The sequence below is a fragment of the Rhinolophus ferrumequinum genome, chromosome 13 (genome assembly GCF_004115265.2).
Source record: "Rhinolophus ferrumequinum isolate MPI-CBG mRhiFer1 chromosome 13, mRhiFer1_v1.p, whole genome shotgun sequence".
Taxonomy (NCBI): Eukaryota; Metazoa; Chordata; class Mammalia; order Chiroptera; family Rhinolophidae; genus Rhinolophus; species Rhinolophus ferrumequinum.
Genome location: NC_046296.1, coordinates 9668048 through 9692165, shown reverse-complemented (window position 1 = coordinate 9692165; position 24118 = coordinate 9668048). Strand labels below are relative to the sequence as shown.

At 39.5% G+C, this 24118-nt stretch overlaps 1 protein-coding gene across 1 annotated transcript in view; it reads right to left on the bottom strand.

The window, feature by feature from the left end:
• Nucleotides 1–630: 630 nt before the first annotated feature.
• SUCLG1 (succinate-CoA ligase GDP/ADP-forming subunit alpha) overlaps nucleotides 631–24118 on the bottom strand; it is a 33746-nt gene continuing 10258 nt past the window's right edge. Inside the window, exons 3-9 of the mRNA XM_033125064.1 lie at nucleotides 20061–20177; nucleotides 16926–17138; nucleotides 16724–16781; nucleotides 8101–8184; nucleotides 6370–6521; nucleotides 2392–2580; nucleotides 631–839 (exon numbers count right to left, since the gene is read on the bottom strand). Coding sequence (XP_032980955.1) covers nucleotides 813–839; nucleotides 2392–2580; nucleotides 6370–6521; nucleotides 8101–8184; nucleotides 16724–16781; nucleotides 16926–17138; nucleotides 20061–20177 — 840 coding nt within the window. The 3' untranslated portion in view covers nucleotides 631–812. The remainder of the gene's footprint in view (nucleotides 840–2391; nucleotides 2581–6369; nucleotides 6522–8100; nucleotides 8185–16723; nucleotides 16782–16925; nucleotides 17139–20060; nucleotides 20178–24118) is intronic.

The window sequence follows — 24118 nt, the reverse complement described above, 5'->3', positions numbered from 1 at the left end:
TTGTGTCTCTCCCATTTCCGAATATAACCTCCTGACTATGGGTGTCCCCTCTGTCCAGGTTAGTGACAATTACCTACTGGAATTGCTTCTTGTTCACAATCTCCCTTTTAGACACAAAGTAGGATGGCTAACAGCTTTCCTGCTTTCTAGTGGAGCATGTGTTAAACCTCAAGCAAAGAAATGTAGGCTCTGGATAGGGAAGGGAAGAGCCCTCTGCAGAACCACAGAAAAACACAGCATTATTGAAGGCCCTTTCCCTATTAGACAAAAACTGAAACACAGATGAGCTTCTGCCTGTAATCCTGATGATGATGTTGACGATGATGATGGTTCCTTATTATATGCCAGGGACTTTATATATTTATCTCTAATCCTCAAAACTACCCTGAAAGATCAGACTATTATACATACACATGAGAAAACTATGACACAAAAGAGACCTCAGGTCATTCTATATCTAAGATAATTAGACAAATGCCACACTGCAATTATTACTCTCATTCTTTCAAAAGTTTTAGTTAGAATGTTCTCTACAGAGCCCATTAAAACACACACACTCACACACAGAAACCTCAATTTCTATTTCCGTCACCCCTCACACTGGAACAATAAAAGGTCTCCAAAACCATCTTCAAATCAAACAGTAGATTTATTGGCTGTCTGTTATACAATGAGGTGACGATGTTTCAATACAGGACATTCGAAACCTGGTGTGGGCTTCCCGTGTACTGGAGCCCCGTGAGAGGCGCACAGACAACAGAAGCAACCGGGTCCACATTTCCAAAGGCCTAGGGAACCTTGTGTTCTTTCTTTCATAGCATCTTCCTCTTTTCAAACTCCTTCAGAAACAGAAGAGAGGGAGAAGAAGAGAGAATAAAAAGATAAAAGATCCAAATTATATTCATGGTCAACGTGATTCTGGAACCTCTTATCATCGGGATTCTTTGAACAACCAGAAATTACAGGAGTAAAATGTACCAGGATAAGAGTACTTGAACACAAAATACCAGCTTTCAAATTAGTCTGTGTCAACTTGAAGTTCAGTGAGTTAGATGCAGAGCTTCAATTTTATGTCTTCTAAACATGGAAGCCAAGAGGCTGTGAATTATACTTATTTTTCAACTGTAGTATTATTAAGAGTTGACAAACCTGATTGTGCTTATCCAAACCTTTAATGTAATACATGAACCACACATGCCCTTTTAATAAAGCAACAGAAACAGGTTTGCTTAGTTTCTCAGATAATAAAACTAAACACAGATTCAGTTACTATTTGAACAAAATGTCAAGAACCTCAGAAACATCTGAAAAATGAAACAATACTGAAAATCACATTTCTCCGCACTGTAGTAATTAGAATACAACCAATGTGTAGCTGGCTGCTGCCACTTACTGGAGGAAAATGGTAACGCATGTCTCCAATGGGGATTTTTAAGGATTTGCTTTTTTCCCTTTTCCCCCCTCTTTTAAATAAAATTTGTTTTCACACACTCACCAACCACCCAGATTTCTTTCAAACACTATGGCACATAATGTTATATTTCAAAACATAGGATCATCCAAAGATTCAAAATAAAACAAGGAGTCCATTTTTTAACGCTTAAAAAAGGCAAAGATTGTGTCAAAAACATTCCCTCTTGGGAATACAACTTGGGCCTGTTTGCAGCATCCTTCTTAAAAAGTCTTCTTTTTTTGTTTTCTTTTTTTGTCAAGGCGATAATCATCATAAAAACAGTCTTAAATGATAATGCAAAGAGACAGGCTGAGAATCATTATAAAGAGATTACGAAAGATAGCAAATCATTTAGAGTATTTCAAACCACAATGTCCTACTAAAAAGGGATAAGAAAAGCAAACGGTTAAGAAGTCCATCGTCCAGCCTGTAACAATAATGGCATCCCAACACTTCCAGGGCCAGAAACTACAGGCTGGAACCCACACCCTCTTCTGTAAATGTGCCTCCACCCCGACTCCCTCTTCATCCAGCTTTCATTTCTTGTTATTCAGCCTTCAACCCTTCCCCCCTGGAGACAGAAACCTATGGGATCAGCAGGGCTGTATCCCTAAAAGCCTCCATGGAAAAAACAAAACACAAGGCAATTTTATGCACCAGCTGCAAAATGGAATTCACAGCATTTATGGACTCTGAAACGCTTTCTTCTATATGATACCTTGCCACTCACAAAAGAGGAAATCCTCATGTTGAAAGAAAAGTTATCAGAACGTTATTCCTGGGATGCCCAATCAGGACATGAGGACGTAAGTGGAGCTTTCCGGAGGCTGTGAAGCCGCACACCAGAAAGCACACACAGGTAAGCCCCGGGAGACAGGCTTCCCGGTACCCAGTGTGGCCCCGACGCTAAGGCCTGAACTTCAGAGCAGTGCCCTCACCTTATAGATGGTAGAGCCCAGCTGCGCAGGAGACATGCTGACCACAACTCCCGCGTTCTGAAGGGAAGAGATCTTCTCCTTAGCTCCACCTTTCCCTCCGGCAATAATTGCTCCTGCATGACCCATTCTCCTGCCAGGAGGAGCCGTTAATCCAGCAATGAAGGACACCACAGGCTTGGCTTTGGGACCCTGGAAAGGGATATTTTAAACACCAATGAAGAAGTTCATCAAAAACGATCCTCAATTTCATGACTCCGTCAGTAAATGGCAAATGGCTCAGACAGGGCCCATCATTCATCCTCACTAAGAAAACCGACCCAAATATTAAGCGGCAACTGAAACTATTGCATCCATCTTTGTGATGACTCAACTTTTCATACAAACTTAGGAAAACAATCCTGAGCAAATTTTTTCTCTGTTTAGACAGTAAACTTCAACTTTACTGGCACAAGCTGTTTTACAAAAACATGTATGACTCGTGAAAAATTAAAAAGGACACTTGAAAATATCTGTTATGTAATTTGTGGTAATAATGAATTAAGACACAAGACCAGGCTATTTTATTTTAACCTGATTTTATGTCTTAATACCTTACTAGTTAACCCTTAATAAACCTGCTAAAAGCAAAAGATGAGGTGAGAAGCTGTGCTGGAAAGGACCTAGGACTGGGAGACACCAGACTTTATTTCCAGTTGACTAACGCTGCACGACCATGACAGTGGACAGGGCACATCACCTCTCTAGATCTCTGCTTCCTCCTCTGCGAAATGAAATGGCTAAACCAGACTGGTGGCCAAGGGCCCTGTCCCCTCTGAAATTCTATGACGTCTAAGAAGAAACACAAAGGACTAATTTTATTCAACCAAAGTCCTTTCTAACGTGCAACTGGTACGTGCATAAACAGCACTGTCGTATGTTCTGAGGTAAAACTAAAAAAACACACAGAAAATAGAAGAATTCAGTGACCCCGCTGTGTCTTTCACAATTTCCTACTGTTACACTCAGTCACTGGCTGTAATTTATTTCCCACATGTTCCCTCTTTTCAACTACGAATTCCCTGAACACAGGGCCTATGTCCTCACTTAAAAAGAAAAGACTCCTCAAGTCACTTATGCATTCCCTTGTGGGCTCTGAGGGGGATCTGACCATCTCCTAAATGAGTGGCACTAATTCCACGTGATCCCTCTGTCCCTGTACTCAAAGCGTGGGAATATTGCACTAGGAAGGAATAAGTTTATGATACTTAAAACGTCAAATAAGTTTACACTTTGTCCTATTAACAAAGAAGAGTCTCTTGAGCTTTTTAATCAGAGAAAGAGACAATTAAAAGACTTTGGGGGAAGTGTAGTCTGAAAATAGGACGTAGCCATGATAACAAGAGTGGAAGCGTAAGAAGAGAACGACCAGTTAATATCTGTACAGTCTCAGCAGAAGGTGGGGACTGCTGACTCTTGTCCTTCATCCCTGCAACCTGACCCTGATCCCTCCAGGGTGTGAGGAGAAGTCAGCAGACGTGGGTATGAATCCTACCCCTGGTTCATTTGATGTACACTGACCATAGACAAGATTAAGGTCATGTGCTAAGTGTTTTATATAATGCGTCATTATAATACGTCAACTGAGCTGTTCAACCTAGAATCTTGTCCACAGCAGGTCCTCAATGAAAATTAGCTCCGTAAGAATTAACCATGAATGGGAAAAATGTACCAAACAAGACAGATGTATATGTTTAGTTTTTCTCATTAAATTCTAAGCTGTTCAAGGGATTCAGGGTTGGACCTAAATACATTTAAAAATTCAATTTAACATAGTATAATGTCATTATTAACCTAAATTTTTTTAATAAAGAGAAGTCAGGTTTTACCTCAATTTCAAACTTTACAACTTTTCTGAATTTGAGAGGCTCTAATAACATTGTACTCCAGTCTCGACATTCCTGGTGCCTACGTGCCAAGGACCGGGCAGGGCACCAAGGATGCCAGTTCCCTGCCGTCCATACCCGTCTAGAGTGAGGGGCAGATACTGTGCATGGCTGCAGAAGGAATGAGCAAAGGCAAGCAAGACGGAAAACCGCACGTCAGACGGGACGTGGCTCTGCAAAGGAAGGTTCGAGTGGTGTGTGAGGGACGGGAGCACTGTGCTAAGTCTGGCCTTTATCTGCCATATGATGAGAAACTGTAATGGTTTAAATCAGGGGGCATGAGGCACCAACATCTGTACTTCAGAAGGGCAGATACTAAGCAGGATGGCTGGGTGGTGGGAGGAAAGGAGTACGCGTATCAGGGATAAATTATCAGCACAGCCCAGGTGAGGTAAGGGCCTGAACCAAAGCAGAGGCCTAATTACAGACGATGCTCTGAATCTCAACATACTACTAAGATCTCAGAGACAGATGTTGGAAACTGAGTGGAAACGAGAGATGAAGAGAGAAATAAAAGACGATTCTGAGGTTTCTGTCTTGGAAATTGCATGAAGGACGATGTTGTTTATATGCCATAATCATTTACACTTCAGGAATAGGCACAGGAAGTAAATCCAGAGAGGATAAAGAGGAGAAGAAACTGGAGAAAAACCATGAGGATGGAGAGGATGAAGAATGAACTGGGGACAGTGGTGACCTCTGCAGAAGCAGTGTCAGGAGAGTAAGATTCAACAGCAGCAGCAAACAGCTCAACAAGAGCGCTTACTGTGTGCCTGGTACAATTCTGCTGTATGTTCCAGAGTCATTTACATGCCACAGTCCTTACAACAACACTAGGAGTTAGGCACTACTGTAACCTTATTCTGCCAAAGAGAAAACTGAGGCACAGTGAAGTTAAGTAACATGGCCAAGGTCACACAGCTTCTAAGTAGCAGACAGAAGCCAAAATGCTGAGGATTGTGGAGTGAATAAAAAGTAAGGAAAGTGATCCAGACAGTGAGGGGAAAGTTGAGTTACATCTTCTACAGAGATCAGAGTTTGAAATCAGCACAGAGGAAAATCAAGTATACTCAAAACAGCCCTTGAACATTCCTTAAATCACATATAAATGCAATGTTTTGTGTATACTAACTACCCTTTAACTATTGGTCGCTTTAACTCTCCGGTACTCATTATTTTTCTCTGGCATTTAATTCATTCATTCCTCAATTTCTTTCATAAACATAGAAAGTTATCTCCTCCCGCTTGCCTAGCCTCCTGAAGGTGCTTATGTGTTCATTCGGCAGTGTCGGGGAAATCCGGAAAATCCTTCACCTGTTTCTCCCCAGGTCTGTGCCACAGTGGTCCACACACACTCTCTGAGTGGGGGCGATTGGGCACCAAGCTGCTTCAGTCGTTACTGCGCTCTCTCTCCTTCACCTCAGAAATACAGCTTAATTCCCTTAGGCTAAATGAAATTATGATACAATTCCACACCACTTTTTACATTTAATTCTGAGAGGCAACAAGGAAAGCTTTCACAGGACACAGATAATAAAGCTTTTCTACTTGACCTTCGAAGGGAAGTACTACTCTACCAAGAAAGACCGAAGCTAGAAGGAGGTGAGATCCTGGAAAAGAATATAAAAGATAGGATCTTTAGAAGATCAGCCTTGAAAAAGAGAAAGAACACTTATATCCCCTAAGATCAAGAGAAAGAATACTAATGATAAGTGAAAAACGCACTGGCAGGAAAAGTGAGGGCTTTCAGCCTGAGGACCTGAATGGGTCTCCGTTCAGCAGGCCAACTTACCTACACACGTGTGTGAGGGGACGCTTGGTTAAGGTGACTAAGAATGGAGAACAGGCGTTGTGGGAAAGGAGGAGAAGAATCAACCCAGAAAGAATCCAAAGTTTTCTCAGTGGTTAGTACTAAAGGCCCAGCTCAGAAGGTTTGATTTTTATCTTTCACGTTTTCTTGAAAAATTGATCTTTGAAAAAATAAACATAACTTCCTAAAGAAGGCAGTGATGTTATTCAAGAGCACAGAGCTATATTTTTCTGAAGCCAAACTTACTGAATTATGTTGCTTCAAAAATTCTGCAGCATTTTCTTCTGCATTGCCACCGATTTCACCAATCAATATGATGCCTTCCGTGGCTGGATCATTCAGAAAGACTTCAAGGCAATCAATAAAATCTGTTCCATTGAAAGGATCACCTCCGATGCCTGAAATAGACAAAGAATAGCAACAGCATAAAAATCACGCCAAGAAACGTTGTTTCATCCAGTTTATTTTGCTTACCCCTCTCACCAATATTTTAAAATGTCATCACTCACGTACTAAGCATTAAATAAAATCACAGAATGATACATTTATTTGTTCGTGATATTACATGAATCCTAAGTGATGGTTGGATTCTGACATTCACAAAGAAAACCTTTTTCTGTTAACGCCTTCATCAATCCTCTTCCCTCCCACAAAATTATTCCTAAACAGCTGTTTAAAAATGAACATTTTAAGAAAATGGATGTTTGTGTTGCAAGTGAGAAGGTCTTCTGATTAAACATTTCACAAATTTCTTTGCACAAAGTAACTATTAGATGAGTCACGTTGCAGAAGAACCACTCACAAGTTTAAAACAAAAGTCCCAGTGAGGGTCAGGGTAGACGGTGCCGACCCCGCCTCCCTCAGACCCAGAGTGGGTGGTGACAGAGACTACACATGGGGCTCAAGAGCAAGTACTTGGTGAGAGTTAAAGTAAATGTTTCCCACAGGCTGGCCACCACTATTCTTTTGTTAAGTCATCAATTACTAAAGGCAAGATTGATTTCCTACCCTTTGATCGTCTCTGAAGGACGAAGCTGAGGAAGGGCATTGAATGACAACCACGTGCCAAGTACAGCACCCTGGCACACGTCAGGCCTGCCGTTTCCTAATTCTTCCAGCCTGTCTGTGACATGGGCATTATGATTCTCAATTTACAAATTAAAGCACAACCTAGAGAAGATGGAATTAGCAACTCTGTTTCAAAACCTTTATTCTCCATCATGCTGAGTTACCTAGTGTGTAAGACTGTGTTTGACACACAGGAAAGCTCAATTAATGCTTCCAAGCCTGGTTTCAGGAATTCGAGTCTTAATAAAAATACTTCAGCGCCATATTTTATAATTTTTTATTATAGAAAGCTATTTTTCTAAGTTTTTTTAAAGGTATCCTAAGAATTTGAAGAAATATTTATGAAAATGGAAAATTTGCCTGGCTTCTGGCAACACCAAAATTATTTAAAAATGTGAACACTTTTTTACTTTTAAAAGTGAGAGGCAGTATGATGTGGCAAAAAGACCTGTTCTGGGAGCTCAATTTCCTCAACCTAGATTTTCTCATCAATCAAGCTATAATAGTCCAATTTTTTCACCTCGGAGGTACCTTAGAGGGATGTCTTAAGAATCAGATAATGAATGAATGACAAAGAATTTAGTAACCGTGAAGCATTGAGTTGCAGCTTATAATGATAACAAATGACAATGACAGTAACAAAAGTCCTAATATGAAGGACCACTTCTTCACTGCAAGCAAAATAAGTGTCTGCAGGAGCCACACGTCCGAGGATGTTTGTTACTCAACATGAAATCCTGGACTATGAATCTTGAAAAAGAAGTGCTTCACACTTAAACAAATTAAATTACAGATCATAACACCTTTTTAATAAAATGGTATCAAAATCTCTTGCAAATAAAATATTATTGTACTCATTCAATGAAAGTACTGCATTCCGATAAAATGACTTTGGCAAAAATCCCTCACCAATGCACAAAGACTGCCCCAATCCAACTTGTGTTGTTTGGTGAACCGCTTCGTAAGTCAGGGTGCCAGATCTGGACACAATACCTTAAAAGAAGAGAATTTAAAAATATTAAAGTGTGCTCACGTGATAGACTACCATAGGATAAACTGAATTACACACACAAGTAAAATTCATTACATGATCTGTCATCCAAATCAACAAATATCTTCAAATGATGAAAGAAGAAGAAAAGGCTTAAATTAAAGTAGGGAGGTTTTAAAAGTTAGACGTAGGAGAATGTATTTTATTAGTTAAGGTAATTTTACATGTATAAAGCAGTGTAAGAGAGGCCAGCCCGGTGGCTCAGGCGGTTAGAGCTCCATGTTCCTAACTCCGAAGGCTGCCGGTTCGATTCCCACATGGGCCAGTGGGCTCTCAACCACAAGGTTGCCAGTTTGATTCCTCGAGTCCCACAAGGGATGGTGGGCAGCCCCTCTGCAACTAAGACTGAGCGGCACCTTGAGCTGAGCTGCCGTTGAGCTCCCGGATGGCTCAGTTGGTTGGAGCGCATCCTCTCAACCACAAGGTTGCCGGTTTGACTCCCGCAAGGGATGGTGGGCTGCGTGTCCTGCAACAAGCAACGGCAACTGGACCTGGAGCTGAGCTCTGCCCTCCACAACTAAGACTGAAAGGACAACTTGAAGCTGAACGGCACCCTCCACAACTAAGATTGAAAGGACAACAACTTGACTTGGGGGAAAAAAAAAAAGTCCTGGAAGTACACACTGTTCCCCAATAAAGTCCTGTTCCCCTTCCCCAATAAAATCTTTAAAAAAAAAAAAAAAGCAGTGTAAGAAAGACCTAAATTACTTCTAAGAATCTTTATGAAAGGGATAATATCCATATGAAGTTGACAGGTAAAACCCTGCTTGATTAAGGTGGCAGACCATACAGATTAACCTCATAAATACCCAAACTATTAAACCAGCAAATCTGCAGTCCTGCAAAACTACCATTAGTCACATTTAGCAATGCTACCAGTCTTCCCCACAACTATTTTTCTAATAATTTTCAAATTTCAATATATAGGCTTTAAAGAAAACTGGGGAATAAGGTCACAATCCCTCTGAGTTCAAGTCTACAACCTAATTTCCCTCATAAAATGGGCCTATGTGAAAAGACCTAATTTCACACCTAGACAAGGTTTGTACAGGTAGGGGTGGGGGCTGGGACAGTGGCAGCTAGACATCTTCTCTCGTAATTCACTAAGCTTGGCTGAGCTACAGGGAAGGTAATTTATTTCATGCCAGAATCTATATACAACGAGTCGATCCCTAATTATAACAGGTTGAGAAGTATAAATGAGTAACTTTAGTTGTTAGAACATATTACATAAAAATATTTTTTAAAATAAAACAAAATTTATATCGGCTAAATCAGAGCATGGATTCTGGAGTGGTGAATAATTCCAGTGTGTACATGGTTTGCTTTCTTTAAACTTTTGCCCTGGAGCTCTTTTTAACAACTCAGAGATTATTTTCTAACAATATGATCTCCCTATCAGGACAAGGAGAATTCTTGTCAGGGACAAAAGCTATAACCCGTAAGCTACCTCAACTTCGATACAGAATACTTACATTCTTCAAGTTCAATGTTACTGTCGCTGTACACTCATGCGTACCAAGTGTATGATCTGTGCATAAATACCCACTTCTTACTAGGAATCCAGGTGCACGTGACTTTAGATTAGTCACAGTCAATCATTCACACTGAAAGATGTGTGTGTATCTTGGTCAGGGCTAGAGAACACCCTACCCAACACTGGCAGATGGCTTTTAGGTCAGCATCACCGGACAGCGAGAGCTGTCACTCCCCGACACAACTGCTCACTGCGTGCGGAACTCGGCACCAACTCCTCAGCCCAGCATCGTCCCAACCTCTCTCTCCAGACTGGCCCCCGTTTCCCCTACTCTAGTAAAACTGATTTATTCCTCAATGATTCCCATTTGCTCTGCAGAAAACAGAGCCCCTCCCCTCCACCATCTGACAAAAACTCTAACCATCCTTGATTGTCCATATTAAAAGGTTAAATGCGATTTTCTCTTTGAAGTCTTTCCCGATTCCTCTCTTCCCCTACCATCGGGTTCAGTAAGAGACCACCATGGTGCTCAAGAGTCAGTAACAACTGTCTTCCTTGCCAGACTGTGATCTCCAGGGAGTCGGTAAACAGGACTGTTCTCCCCACCCGTGTTCCTAGCATTGGGCACAGTTCAGGCACAGAGGAAGCTCAGTAAATATTTACTCAATGAGTCAAAACTGCAAACCCTTCAATGGAGGACAACCCTCTGCTTAAGCAAAATCTAACTCCAAGAGTTTTAAAACCATTCACTAACTGGGCCCTAATTCATGATAAAGGAGAACCACTACCACCCGCCCCCTCTGTGTCTTACCAGTGTCTCCCTATTCTCAGAGCTTTCCTTCCATCTCCACCCTCTCTCCATAACATAATCCCTCCTCTCCGGTTTCTTTCATAACTGAGAAGGTTAGGTAGGTAGTGCCTATGTACCCATATAGTTGGTCCATTCAGCTTTTAAACAAAGTATAATCAGTAATTTCTTATGACATATCTTGTATGTAATTACCTACTCTCCTTTTCCCTCTACTCCTACTTGATTCTCATGGTACAATTATATTCTAGTTGTCCATTCAGCAGCCTAGATTACTGGGAAAGAACAACTACTTTATTTAGTCTTTTGATAAAATCAATATTAACAATCAGTGAAAACACCAGGATCATTCCTTTAACTGGCTTTCATCTATTATATAAATGATATTTAAATGATAAAAGTGCAAACTGCATACATATTGAAGGTAATGAAAATGATACTTTTAGGGTAGATTACTCCTGCCATCCTTAAAGTATATATATAGTAAAAGAGACTACCATTTTCAATGATGTATCATAAGGATACTCCTTCTTCTGAAAAGTATTCTATTCTTTCTGCTAAGTACAGCTAAAAACACTGGGAGATACATATAGATATAGATATAGATATAGATATCAAACGTAAGAAATCTCTGAAAGATACAGAGAAAGCAGAGTGGCTCGGAACCTCAAGACTTGAGAAATGACAAAGGGGTGAGTTCCCTGGGTTTTGTCTCATATATCCCAGACATGGAGCTTAAAAAGCCAGCATCCCAGAAATACATAATAACACGGGGCTGAGGGCTAACCTCCCTGCCAAAAGCTTACTCTCTCTAGCTGAAGAACCAAGAGAAGGACAGCCTAGCAAAAGAGAAAACTTTTAGACAATAACCACTCCATACCAATCAAAGACTACAGAAAAAACTGGGCCTCCACCCTTACTCACATGAGCAATGGCCAAAAGGGAATCCTAGACTTCCACATCTTCGAGGCTGTATTGAGACACCCAACATGCCTGCCAGGACTGTGAAAGGGAAGGCCAAGTGGGCAGCTGGGACGTTCATCCAGTCGAGCTGGTAATGAGCCTCTCCCCACTGCCAGGGCACCAGTGGAAACCATGTGGGGAGCCCGTACGCCCACCCTCATCTGGCAGTAATGAGGCACTTCTCCATCTCCTTGACGGGGTGAGATCAGAGAAGGCCTAATGGAGAGCATCACCATCATGATCCCAGCAATACCACGGCCACCCCACTGAAGTGTGAGTGGAGACCCAGTGAGAAGGTAGAACTATCATCCCCAGCAAGGAGGAGCCTACCTACTCTGCTATCAACAGAGCCAAGTAGGGAACTCAGATTCTCCCTCCACCTGTCAGTAACAAGGCGCCTCCCCCCACAATCCTGGCTAAAACACTGTCGATAGAGTCAGCTAAAACAGAACATTCAAACAAGACCCAGAGGCTCACGACATAATACCCAAAATATCCTGGTTTCAATCGAAAATCATTCACCATACAAAGACCCATAAAGATAACAAACTGAAAGAAAAGAGACAACTGATAGATGCTAACACCAAGATGAAGGGGATGCTGGAATTATTGACAAAGATTTTAAAGCCATGATAAAAAAAGAAAACACTTTAACCATTACGAATATGCTTGAAACAAATGAGAAAACAGAAAGCTTAATCAAAGAAATATGAAATCTCAGCAAAAACATAGAAGCTATAAAAAGAAACCAAATAAATTTTGGAACTGAAAAATACAATAACCAAAGCTAAGAGCTCAGTGGATGATCTCAATAGCATAATGGAGGGAAGAGAGGAAAGAATCAGTGGAAGGACAAATAGAACAATGAAAATTACCCAATCTGAATGGCAAAGAGAAAATAGGGAAAAAACAATAAAGAGAGCCTCAGGCAGCCATGGAACTATAACAGAAGAGCTAATATTTGTGTTATTAGAGTCCTGGAAGGAGAAAGCACAGGGCTGAAAAGAACTTGAAAAAATGTCTTACAAAGTCCAAAATTTAGCAAGAGACTTAGTATATATTTAAGAAAGTGGGTAAACCCCAATCAGGATAAACACAAAGAAATTCACACCAAACCTCATCATAAATAAACTTCAGAAAACCAAAGACCAAAAAGAAAAACAAAATAAAACCTGGTGAGCAGTAACACTTTACCTACATGAGAGAAACAATTCAAATGACATCCGCTTCTCATCAGAAACCATGGAAGAAAGAAGTAAAACAAGATTTTTTTTTTTAAGTGCTAAAAGAAGAGGACTGTCAACCCTGAATCCTAGATATAGATCCAGTGAAATTATCCTTTAGGAATGAAAGGGAAATAAAGGTATCCTCAGATGAGGGAAACTTAGTGCATTTGTCGCCAACAGATTTGTGGCCAACAGATTTGTCATAAAAGAATGGCTAACGGAAGTTCTCCAAACAGAAAAGAAATGATAAAAGAAGGAACTTTGGAAAACCAGGAAGGAAGAACCCAGCAATCAGACTATGTGTAAATAAAACAGACTTTATTTCTTCTCTTGAGTTTTCTGAGAGGAAGAAATAAAACTGTCCCTATCTGAAGATGACATGATTGTCTGCATAGAAAATGCCAAGGAATCCACCAAGAAACTCCTATCGAGTTCAGCAACATTGCAAGATACAAGGTAAACATAAAAAAATCAATTGTGTTCCTATATATTTGCAATGAATACATGGACACCAAAATTAAAATACAATGAAATTTACAATTGCTTTTTAAAAAAAAGAAACACTTAGGTGTAAATCTAACAACATATGCACAGCATTTGTATGCTAAAAACTACACAATGCTGATGAAAGAAATCAAAGGCAATCTAATTAAATAAAGGGAGATACCATGTCCCCGGACTGGAAGATTCAACAGAGTAAAGACATCCACTCTTCCCAAATTGACATGTAAGTTTAACACAATTCCTACCAAAATCCCAGCTAGAGTTTTTGTAGATATAGACAAGATCATTCTAAAACTTATATGGAAAATTAAAGGAACTAGAATAGCTAAAATAATGTGAAAAAGAATAAAGTGCAAAGAATCAATCTATCCAATTTCAAGACTTACTAATACAGCCACAGTAAACAAGTTGGGTGGTACTGATGTTAGGATAGGCACACAAGTTGATGAACAGAAGACAGAACTCAGAAACAGACAAACACAAACATGCCAAATGATTCTTCACAAAAATGCAAAAGCAATTCAATGAAGGAAAGATAATTTTTTCATCAAACGATGCTGGAGCAATTGGACATCAATGGGCAAAAAAAAAAAAAATCTTCGATCTAAGTCTCACATCTCACAGAAAAATTAACTAAAATTGGATAATAGATTTAAACGTAAAACTTTTGGGAAAAAATTAAGGATCTTTATTATGCAAAGAATTCTAGGACTTAAAATCAAAAGCACACTTCACAAAAGAAAAAAATTAATAAATTAAACTTCATCAAAATTAAAAAACTTTTGCTCTCTGAAAGATCCTTTTTAAGAAGATGAAAACAAGCTACAGTGGGAGAAAATATTTGCAAACCACATATCCAAAAAGTACTAGTATCTTAAATAGATAAAGAACTCTCAAAACTTAACACTAAACAAGCAAATAATCCAATTTTTCTAATTTTTCTATTGGATTATGGGCAAAAAGCATGAAGAGACACTTCACTGAAGAAGATATACAGATGACAAATAAGCATATGAAAAGCCACTAGGGAAATGTAAATTAAAACCATAATGAGATATCACTGAACAATTATCAGAACCGGCAAAAATATAAAATAGTGACACCACAAATGCTGGCAAAGATGCAAAGTTGTATCACACACACATTGCTGATGGAAATGTAAAATGCTATGGCCATAATGGGTAACAATTTGGCAGTTTCTTAAAAAACAAAAAATACATGCGACGATCATAAAACCCAGCATCTGCACTCCTGGGCATCCCAAAGAAATGAAGATTTATATACATACAAATACCAGCACGCAAATATTTATGTTTATAGCAGCTTTATTTATAAGAGCCCCAAACTGGAAGCAACCCAGATATCTTTCAAAAGGTTACTGGTTAAACAAAGTGTGGTCAATTCATACCATAAAACACTACTCAGCAATAAAAGTGAACTACTGATACACACAATAACCTCAATGAATCTCCAGAGAATTACACTGAATGTAAACAGCCAATCCCAAAAGGCTACACAGTGTATGATTCCATTTATAACAGCATTACTGAAATGACAAAATTATATAAATGGAGAACAGATTTTTAATGGCCAAGAATTAAGAAGGGTGAGAGTAGGAGGTAGTCACTACATAAAGGATCCCTGTGGTGATGGAAACATTTACCTTGACATGGAAACAATATCCTGATGGTCACCTTGTACTGCAGTTTTTACAAGACGCTTCCATTGGGGGAAGCTGGATAAAGGGTACACGGAGATCTGTCTTTGTTATTTCTTACAACTATATGTGAATTTACAATGATCTAAATATAAAAAGTTTGATTAAAATAAATTTATAAAAAGGGATGGAGGGGTCAAGTTTGTCATGTGTGGCTGAGAATAAAAATAATGTCTGAAGTAAGAGAAAGAAAAAATATGGTACAGTTAAATATCAAGTTGGAATCCAATCACTGCAAAAACATTCAATTAGCTGACATATAATTTTATTAACTGTCCTTAACACAAACTGGAAAGTCACTCACTATCCTATTGTATTGCTATTAGATTAAGTTACATATGTCCCAAGAAATACCCAAGGGACCGAAAAGTCCTTCCTTTCTTTAAACTCTTAGCTTAAGGATTTGAAGTCAATGAGTCTTCCGAGACCATTAGCACTGGTATCAAAATAGAAATATTTAGTGCAAATAATCATCTTTTCTCTCCTCAAAAATCAGTGACTACATGGCCAGGCCCCCATCAGAACTCAGATGGTCTGTGAGAGAGCACTTGGCAAGTACCCTTCTGGCAGCAGGGCTGCCGGCTCTAAGAGACATGAGTAATAAAGAAAAATCATGCCCTTTAACTCAGTCCTGTCAACTACACAACTGACATTCACCTACTATGTTGATTATTCTTACTTAGTATTAATAGTCATGGCTTATAGATAAATTACCCTAATCATCTATTATTGTGGAGAAACAGTACAGCTTAGGCAGAGTTAGGTGTGAAGAATCTAAAAACAGGCATAATGGGCTAACTTTGAAATGTTAATTTGGTTATAACCTCGAGGAACTAAACAAGTAGCAGTATAATTTTCCCAAAATATTTTGAACAAGTTTGCGATATCCAAGAGGGCAAAGTAATCTTAGGACAGGACACAGAAAAACTAACAATATTCACATATATCTGACAAAGCACTTATATCCAAAATATTTATAAAACCCCCTATAATCAACAATAAAAAGACAACCCAATAAAAATAATGTGCAAAGAACTTGAACAGGTAATTCACAAAAGAAGATATATAAAAGAGCCAAAAAGCACATGAAAAAGCTCTCTCCATCATTAGTCACCAGGGAAACTCAAAACCATAAAGAGACACCATTTCACTCCCAGTAGAATGGCTAAAATTAAAGACTGACAAATGTGAAGATGAGGAGCAACTGGAACTCTCAAACACTGAAGGTGGGAATGTAGAAACAAACAGCCACTTCACAGAATTATTTCGTAATTTCTTAAAAAGGTGAACATACTGCAACCCTATGACTTGGCAAACCTACTCCTAGGTATCTTACCCGAGAGAAATGAAAACGTATCCACAAAAAAGACCTGCATATTAACACGTACCAGAGCCTTATTTGTAACGGCTCCAACCTGGGAACAACCGAAATGTTCACCCAGGGGAGAATGGACAGACTGTAATTTAATGACATAACAGAATATTATTTAGCAATAACATGAAATTACCTATTGAAATATGCAAACACATGGAAGAATCCATGGCATCTGAGCAGGAAAAAAATCTTAGAAGACACCAAAACATCTTCATTCATTCTGTAAAATGATTATTGCTTCTCCAACTCATTCAATTCAGGATATGGAATAGATTCACCACAAAACTTCCCTGGTAAATTCTATCGAAGCTATATGAATTAAAATGAATTTGACTTACACAGTTGCAAACTCTGTAAGTTTTGAGCGTAGGGGAAAGAATTTTTTTTTTAATCTCTAAGAAACATACTCACCAATTCTTCCTTTCTTGTGAATATGGCCAGGCATGATGCCAATTTTGCATTCTCCAGGCTGAAGAAAAGTAAATCACAGTTTCAGAAATGTGAAAAACAAATTGGAACTCATAGGTCATACACACATGCCCTTGGACTGACTCAAGGCTGACTAGCCTGGCGAGAGGCTATCGCGGGGCTTATTTCTCCTCGTCATACTCACGTTGATGACTCCGGGGCAGTTCGGCCCGATCAGCCTTGTCTTTCCCTGGCGCAGCAGTTTGTGTTTGACGCGTACCATATCCTGCTGGGGGATCCCTTCAGTAATGCACACGACCAAGGGCACCTCTGCCTCAACAGCTTCATCAATGGCAGCAGCAGCAAAAGGAGGAGGGACATAAATGACAGAAGCTGTCGCTCCTGTTTGTTCTTTGGCCTGAAACATTAACCACGAAGCACTTTATTACTGGTTAAGTCATAAACACTGGAAAATGAATTTAATACCTTGATTTCAATAATGTCTTGAGGTCCAAACAGGACACCACCAGGAGACATCGGACGTCTTCGTGGCCTCCTCCCAGCCCACTTAGAATGCCACTCTGAACTGAAAGGTTCTGTGACATCCCTCAGGTGATGGCACGTCAGTAAACCCGAAAGCACTGCCTGATTTGCATTTGTGTCCCCTCATTCCTGTGTCCATGTTTATTTTTGTTGCTGTACAAGACACTGTATCACCTATTTGGTACCAAAGACCCTATACCTCCTCGGGAAAAAAAAAAGGACTATTGAGTCCCTCGGCCTCAGACTTAGACTCTCAAACGTCTGTTTTCAACTATATCATACTTGATCAATATTATCAAGAGACCGCAAAAATAGTGGTATTTTTTAGCTGACAATTTTTACTCTAAATGCACATTTATTAGAAATAAACTAAAATGCACATGCGTAAGTGCCCACAGAATAACAATGTGGGTGAAATAAGAATTAGGGTCTACTCTACATAGCCCCTCATAAGCAAAGCACTTAAAGACCATCAATTTGACCATTGTTCTCTCTGTGGACACAGCCTACATTTGGTCTTTATATACTCTCTATGTGTATCAATACGATGTATCCTTCTTCCCACTTCTATACATGTGGCCATGTCTCTTCTTCTGTAATGGAAGCTCCTTGAAGATTATCAGAGATCTCCAAGAGTAGCAGCACCTATTCTGTGAGAGGGCTCTACACAGGTCTCAGTTAAGGCTACACCACAGCCCTGCATGCTTAGTATCCCTGGCTACAAATCAAAATGCTGCAGCCAAGAGATATTAAATAACTTGCATGAGGTTATATAGCTGGAAGGTGGCAGAGCCAAAATTCAAACCTAAATCTGATTCCAAAGTGTAGGTTCTTTTCAGTTACAGCAGGCTGCCTCCCTGCAAGTGTTAAAATGTAACTTAGTCACCAAGTAAATCAAAACCTTTTGGGAGGCTGTGCCACAGGGATTTCACAGTGGATACAGATACTAAGCTACAGAATATGCAGGTACAACTGGAAGGGAGCAGAAGTAAAAGACAAGTGTCTTCAAGAACCATCCCTGAATGACGGGTTCCCCACATCCCCAGAGACTGAGAAGCATTCTCTACTGCATCCCTAATAAAAAGAGATATCTTAACAATGACAGAAGAACAAAGCCAAAGGATGCTGACAGACCATCTACAAATGATGCCAGGAATTAAAAATAATTTTTAAAAAACTCTGTCAAAGTGATAACGGAAGGGGGAACAAAAGAAATAAAAACTAGGATGGCACCAAAAGAAGTCAGATCATAGGCATGTAGGTATTTTATGGAAAATATCTTCCCCAGTTCTATATCTCTTAAGGCTACAAATACTGTCAGAACCTGGATGTGACAACAGAGTCTACGCTGGCAAGTAATTCTGGATGAAAGGTATCCATCCTACCCACTCAGAAAGCTCCTTGTACCAGCTCAACAGGTGAGAAATAAACAGTATCTGTCAAAGGTCTTACAGAATATTCCAAATAGCGTAGCTATTTGTATCATGATAAATAACAAATGAATTGCTTAGCAACAAAAACTTTCTTTAAAAGAAGGCAGAAAAAGTGATGACAAAAGTCAAATCTACCTAGAGGAATTATGAAAACAGCTCCTCTGTATTTTGAGGTCACAAAGGAAGCCGTAATAGAATTTGAGTGGAGGAAAAGGCAAAAAATTAAAGCAGAAAGACTTTAAATGATTCTTCTAAAGAATAGATGATTTTTAACTTTAATTCTTTAAAATACAGTACACTTAAAACACATATACACACATATAGTGCACACTTATTTTCAAATTTAAAATAAAATGAAAAATTCAAATTTTAATGATATTTGTTTTTTCCTACACCTTAGGATTAAAAGTACAAACTAACTTCAATTTGAAGTTAGCATTATGAAAGGAGATTGTCTATAATTCTGTACTTAAATGCAATACTTTAAAACATGCCTTAAAAGAAAGGGGGGAATAAATACATTTTTTATCATTAATACATCACTCCCAAGTACCAAGTTTGTTTCTAGATATTTTGGATTAAATAGCCAAGAATCTGTACTACTGTTTCCTTGAAAATCCTGTTATTTTTGTATATATTCATGTAAGTGTAGAAAGGAATGAAAGAATACACACAGCTTAAATTAGTGTTCTATAAAGGCAAAAACTGATATGTAGAAAACACTAAAATTTAACTTTACATATCTTTATATCTGAATTTGTACAATAAACACATATTCATTTTGTAACAAAGAATTAAAGTTTAGTTTAAAAATCACTTAAAATGTTAAGGAATCGGCAATTTGGGGACGAGACGAGAACTCTGTGATTTGTCAGTGCAACTCGACAGCTTAGTTTTTTCACACGGGAACACCACATTACTTACTTTGAGCCACGTATGCCTATGCTTATCGGGGCAAGCCTATGTGCAAGACCCTTAACTTCACGCACTGGAAATGTTGACGTCTTTAAGAGGGAGAGGCGGTGGTGAGGCCTGAATGAGGCAATGTATGCACCCGGAGCACCGAGCACAGTACCTGGCAAAGAGCCTATTCTCAGTAAAGGTTGGAGGTGAATGCTGACATGTGCGCTAATAACATCCTGGAAGAAGAAAGGATACAAAGGACAAGCCACACAGAAACCAAGCCACCCTATGTGACTGAAGCGAACCCACTGGTTTTTACTGTGATTTAAATTTCTCTATGTTAGTGGATTTTAAAGTGGCAAATGACTCTCCCAAAAGGGACACGATTAAGACTTCTATTCAAAGTATGTTTGCTCTTCCCTGCTTTTCTTCTCTTGCCAAACGCTGGTGACATTAATTACCTCCTTTACAGTATTAAAGACCGGTAAGCCCAGATGCGTCTTGCCTCCTTTCCCTGGGGTGGTTCCTCCAACAAGTTTGGTGCCATAATCCAGTGCCTGCTGGCTATGAAAGGTGCCCTGAGGGGGAAAAGCACAAGACTCATGAGAAAAGGCAGGCTGGGAAGCCAGACAATCTTCAGTGACGTAGAAAAGAGAAACAAACAGGTGAACTACTTCCCAGAGTATAACGATAACATGTAACCAGCATTCTCATCAACTTACTAAACACGGTTTTGCACCTTGAAGCAAAACAGGCCTCTGCAAAGGCGAAATCGCTGTTTGAAAAAAACAAACGAAACAAAACAAAATGGAGTTGGGGGGGGGTGTCTCTTTTTATTCCATTTTCAAATCTGGCTGAGGATCAGAAACACCCTGGTGTGGACTTAACACCTCCCTTTCATGGGTCCTCAGATCCTGAGGTCTTCACATCCCTCTTTACTCAGTTTAAAATCAACAGCCAATCATTACACTCACACATCAACCTTGGCTCCCTCTCACTTCAACTTACACACCCGGCAAAATCCCAACCTTCATTAAATCCAATTCTCTACCTACTGTAACATGGCACATGTGCAGCCAAACAGAGCCTGCAGAAAAACCAAAACCATGCGGACTGCTCTCACTTTAGTGCTCACTAACCTTAAGTGAGCCCTTTAGTGCCGCCCAGACAACAGCACCCTGTCTCCTCATCCATTCACTCTCCCTCCTCAGCTTCAGCACTACTGACATTTGGACGTGTTGATTCTTTGTTGTGGGAGGCTGTCCTGTGCTGTGTACAACGTTCAGCAGCATCCCTGGCCTCCGCTCAGTAGGTGCCAGTACCACACCCTCTTCCCGATCCCAATCGGGTGTGACAACCAAAAAACGTCTCCAGGGATTGAAAGATTCTTTTACACTAGGCTTCTGGGGCTCTGCCTCCACTGGTTTCCCTCTTCTTAGACTTCTTGTTCATCTGAATTTGTGCCCTTGGTCAGCTCATCCCTAATCATGGCAATAAACATCCATGTGGCAAGCCCTCCCCCACACACACACCTAGCCCAGACCTTTGCTTTAAACTCCATACTCACATTGCCAGCTGCCTGCCTGACACCTCCACTTAGAGAACCAGCAGCATCTCAGACTTCAAGGGCCCAGACTGAGCTCCTCACCACTCCCCTCCACAGTCTGAGTTAGTGGCAATTCCGCTCCTGAGACGTTCAGACCAAAAATACTGAAGTCATCCCTGATTCTTCTCGCTCCCTCGGATCTCACATCAGATAAGGTTAGTAAATCTTATTGGCCTTCCTTCGAAATACATCTGACAACATCCCACCCCTTCCACTGCGTGCGCCTTGGTCTAAGTCACCATCGCCTCTTGACAGAATATTGCCCTTGCTCCCTTCTCAACAGTCTATTCTCAACATAGCAGCCAGTGATCCAGTTAAAACATAGGGAAGATCAGGTCATTCCTCTGCTCAAACCTTCCAGTGGTTTTCCATCTAATTCACCGTAAAAGCCAAGCTCCTTACGCTGGCCTACAAATCATACCCAACCTGCTTCCCCACCGGAGAACCCCTTCCCTGCCTGACCTTGTTTCACCGTTCTCTCGTTGCTCATTTCACTCCAGTCGCGCTGGCTTTGCAGCTCCCACACACACTAGGCGCATTCCCGCCTTGCAGCCTAGCTGTCCGCTTTGCAGTAGCCCTGGCCTCCGCTCAGTAGATGCCAGTACCAAGGCTTCCTCCCACAATGCACTGCTCCTACATATCCCCTCCCACATCTCATTTAGACCTTAACTCAGAGGTCAGGCTTCCCCTGACCACCTGATATAAAATCCCCTCTTCTCCATCCCAACTACTACCATGACTCCACACACATACACACACTACTTTCTCTGGTTTATTTTCTCCATAGCATTTGTACTTTTTAATATATCACATAACTTACTCATTGATTTTGTTGTATTTCTCCCATAAATAAAAAATAAATTCCATGAAGGCAATGATTTGCCTACTTTGTTTACTGCAAGATGGCACCTAAATCAACATATTAGAGTATACAGTAGGCACTCTGTAGGCACTTGTTGAAACCTGTATGGATTTATACGGTCATTCTACAAGGACCTAAAAACGGTGACACAACTATTCAAATTCTACTCAAGGCATAAAAATGAGGGCCTTAAGACAGACTCAGAAATTTCCTGATTCAACTTCTCCATTTTTTCAAAATAAGAAAACTTAGCCCCAAGCATATGGACTTGTCTAAAGTCAGTGATGGAATTTTGCAAAGAACCACAGGTCTCTTCTTTAAAGGTGTGCTAATTCCAAGTATATAGACTCTTGCTGGTCTGCAATGACATAAATACAAAACGAGAGAGAGAGAGAGAGAGAGAGAGAGAGAGAGAGAGAGAGAGAGAGAGAGAACAAGAAAAAAGATCTAATAAAAACAAAAATAAAAGTGAGAATGTTTGCAAATTTTTATAGCAATGATATTGCTGAGATTTTTATTGTATTTTGCAAATGTATTAATCTGCATTAGCCTGGAAAGTAAATACAAGCACCCAAACTGGACTTTTATTCTAGACAGTTTGAGAAGCACTGCCTTGACTAAACTGCTAGACAACTTCAAGGGACCCAACTTTTCAATCCTAATGTAGCGTTAAACAGGAATAACACTTCCTGTTAGTATGCTTATTTTCCTTAGTTTCCCATTATCACTCGCCAGGGTACAGGTAAGAACAGGAATAATGTGGGCAGCTACATAAGCCAGTACAAGAAATTCCATCACTGGAAATCTGCATTGTTGGACTCAACTCTGAAATACAAATATTCTTCATTCATATGTGTTCACAGAAAAACAAAAAGCTAATGAGACAAAATGCAGATTTCCTATGAAGATAAGCCCTAATTTCAGACCTCATCGTTACCTCTATAATATTAGAATCTTAACCAAGAAATCTAACTAAGAACCAATGTAACTGCAGAACACAGAAACCAACCTTGGATTTCAATACTTAAGCAAACCATCACCTAATTTAGGAAATAGAGACAGTTCCAAATAGTGCTTATACCAGGGACAATGGTTCTTTACAAATAAAAGGCAGAGGTTAAAACGTCATAAGATCATATGAAGTTTAGCAAACAGAAACACAAAATTATACATAATAAACTTAAGTGGGAAATTTGAGTTAATCAAACATTGGTTATATGCTAATAAAATTAATATATGATCAAAAAGGGACTGCATATGATTTTAACTGGCAGGGGATGATAAAATGTACTGCAAATCTTACATGAGCATCAACTTTCTTCAGGATGTAGAAAGTTATACCCAAAAAATATATGGCTATCAGAATAAAGAAACCAATTTTACCTATCAACAAAATTTCAAAGTTTTGCAGGTGTTCCTTTTTTTGTTGGTAGTGACTTTTTTTAAAAATAATGGAAAGATAAGTAAAAAAGATCCACTGCAATTCATATTTTTGTACCCAGTTATTTCAGAAACAGGTCAAAAAGCAAAAGGACATTTTACATGATACAGCCTTCTAACCAAATTCATTTAAAAAAAAAAAAAAACTATGTAATTTTAAAGCAATTTCTAAGTACTGTAAAAACAAAAGTTATAGAAATTTGGATATTTAGGAATCATCTTCTAGATCAGGGGTTGGTAAACTACGGCCAGAGGGATAAATTTTACTGATATACAATCATGCCCTTTCACTGTCTATGGTGGTTTTTACTATTACAATGCTGTTGACTAGTAACAGAGACGGCATGGTCCACACTAAGCCTAACATATTTATATGATACAGAACAGGCTTGCCAACTCCTGCTCTCGATTATCATAATACTACAGAATAGACACAACAATTCTTTTAATTACAGAAAAACCAATAACTTTGAAATTACAAAACAAAAATATCATTAACTGCTTTTACCTTGCCATATCTCCGTTAGTAATAAACAAAGGGTACTTTTAAGACATGGTTATCTGCTAATTGATTTGGTAGTATTCTCTCATTTAAAAAAAAAAATCTGTGC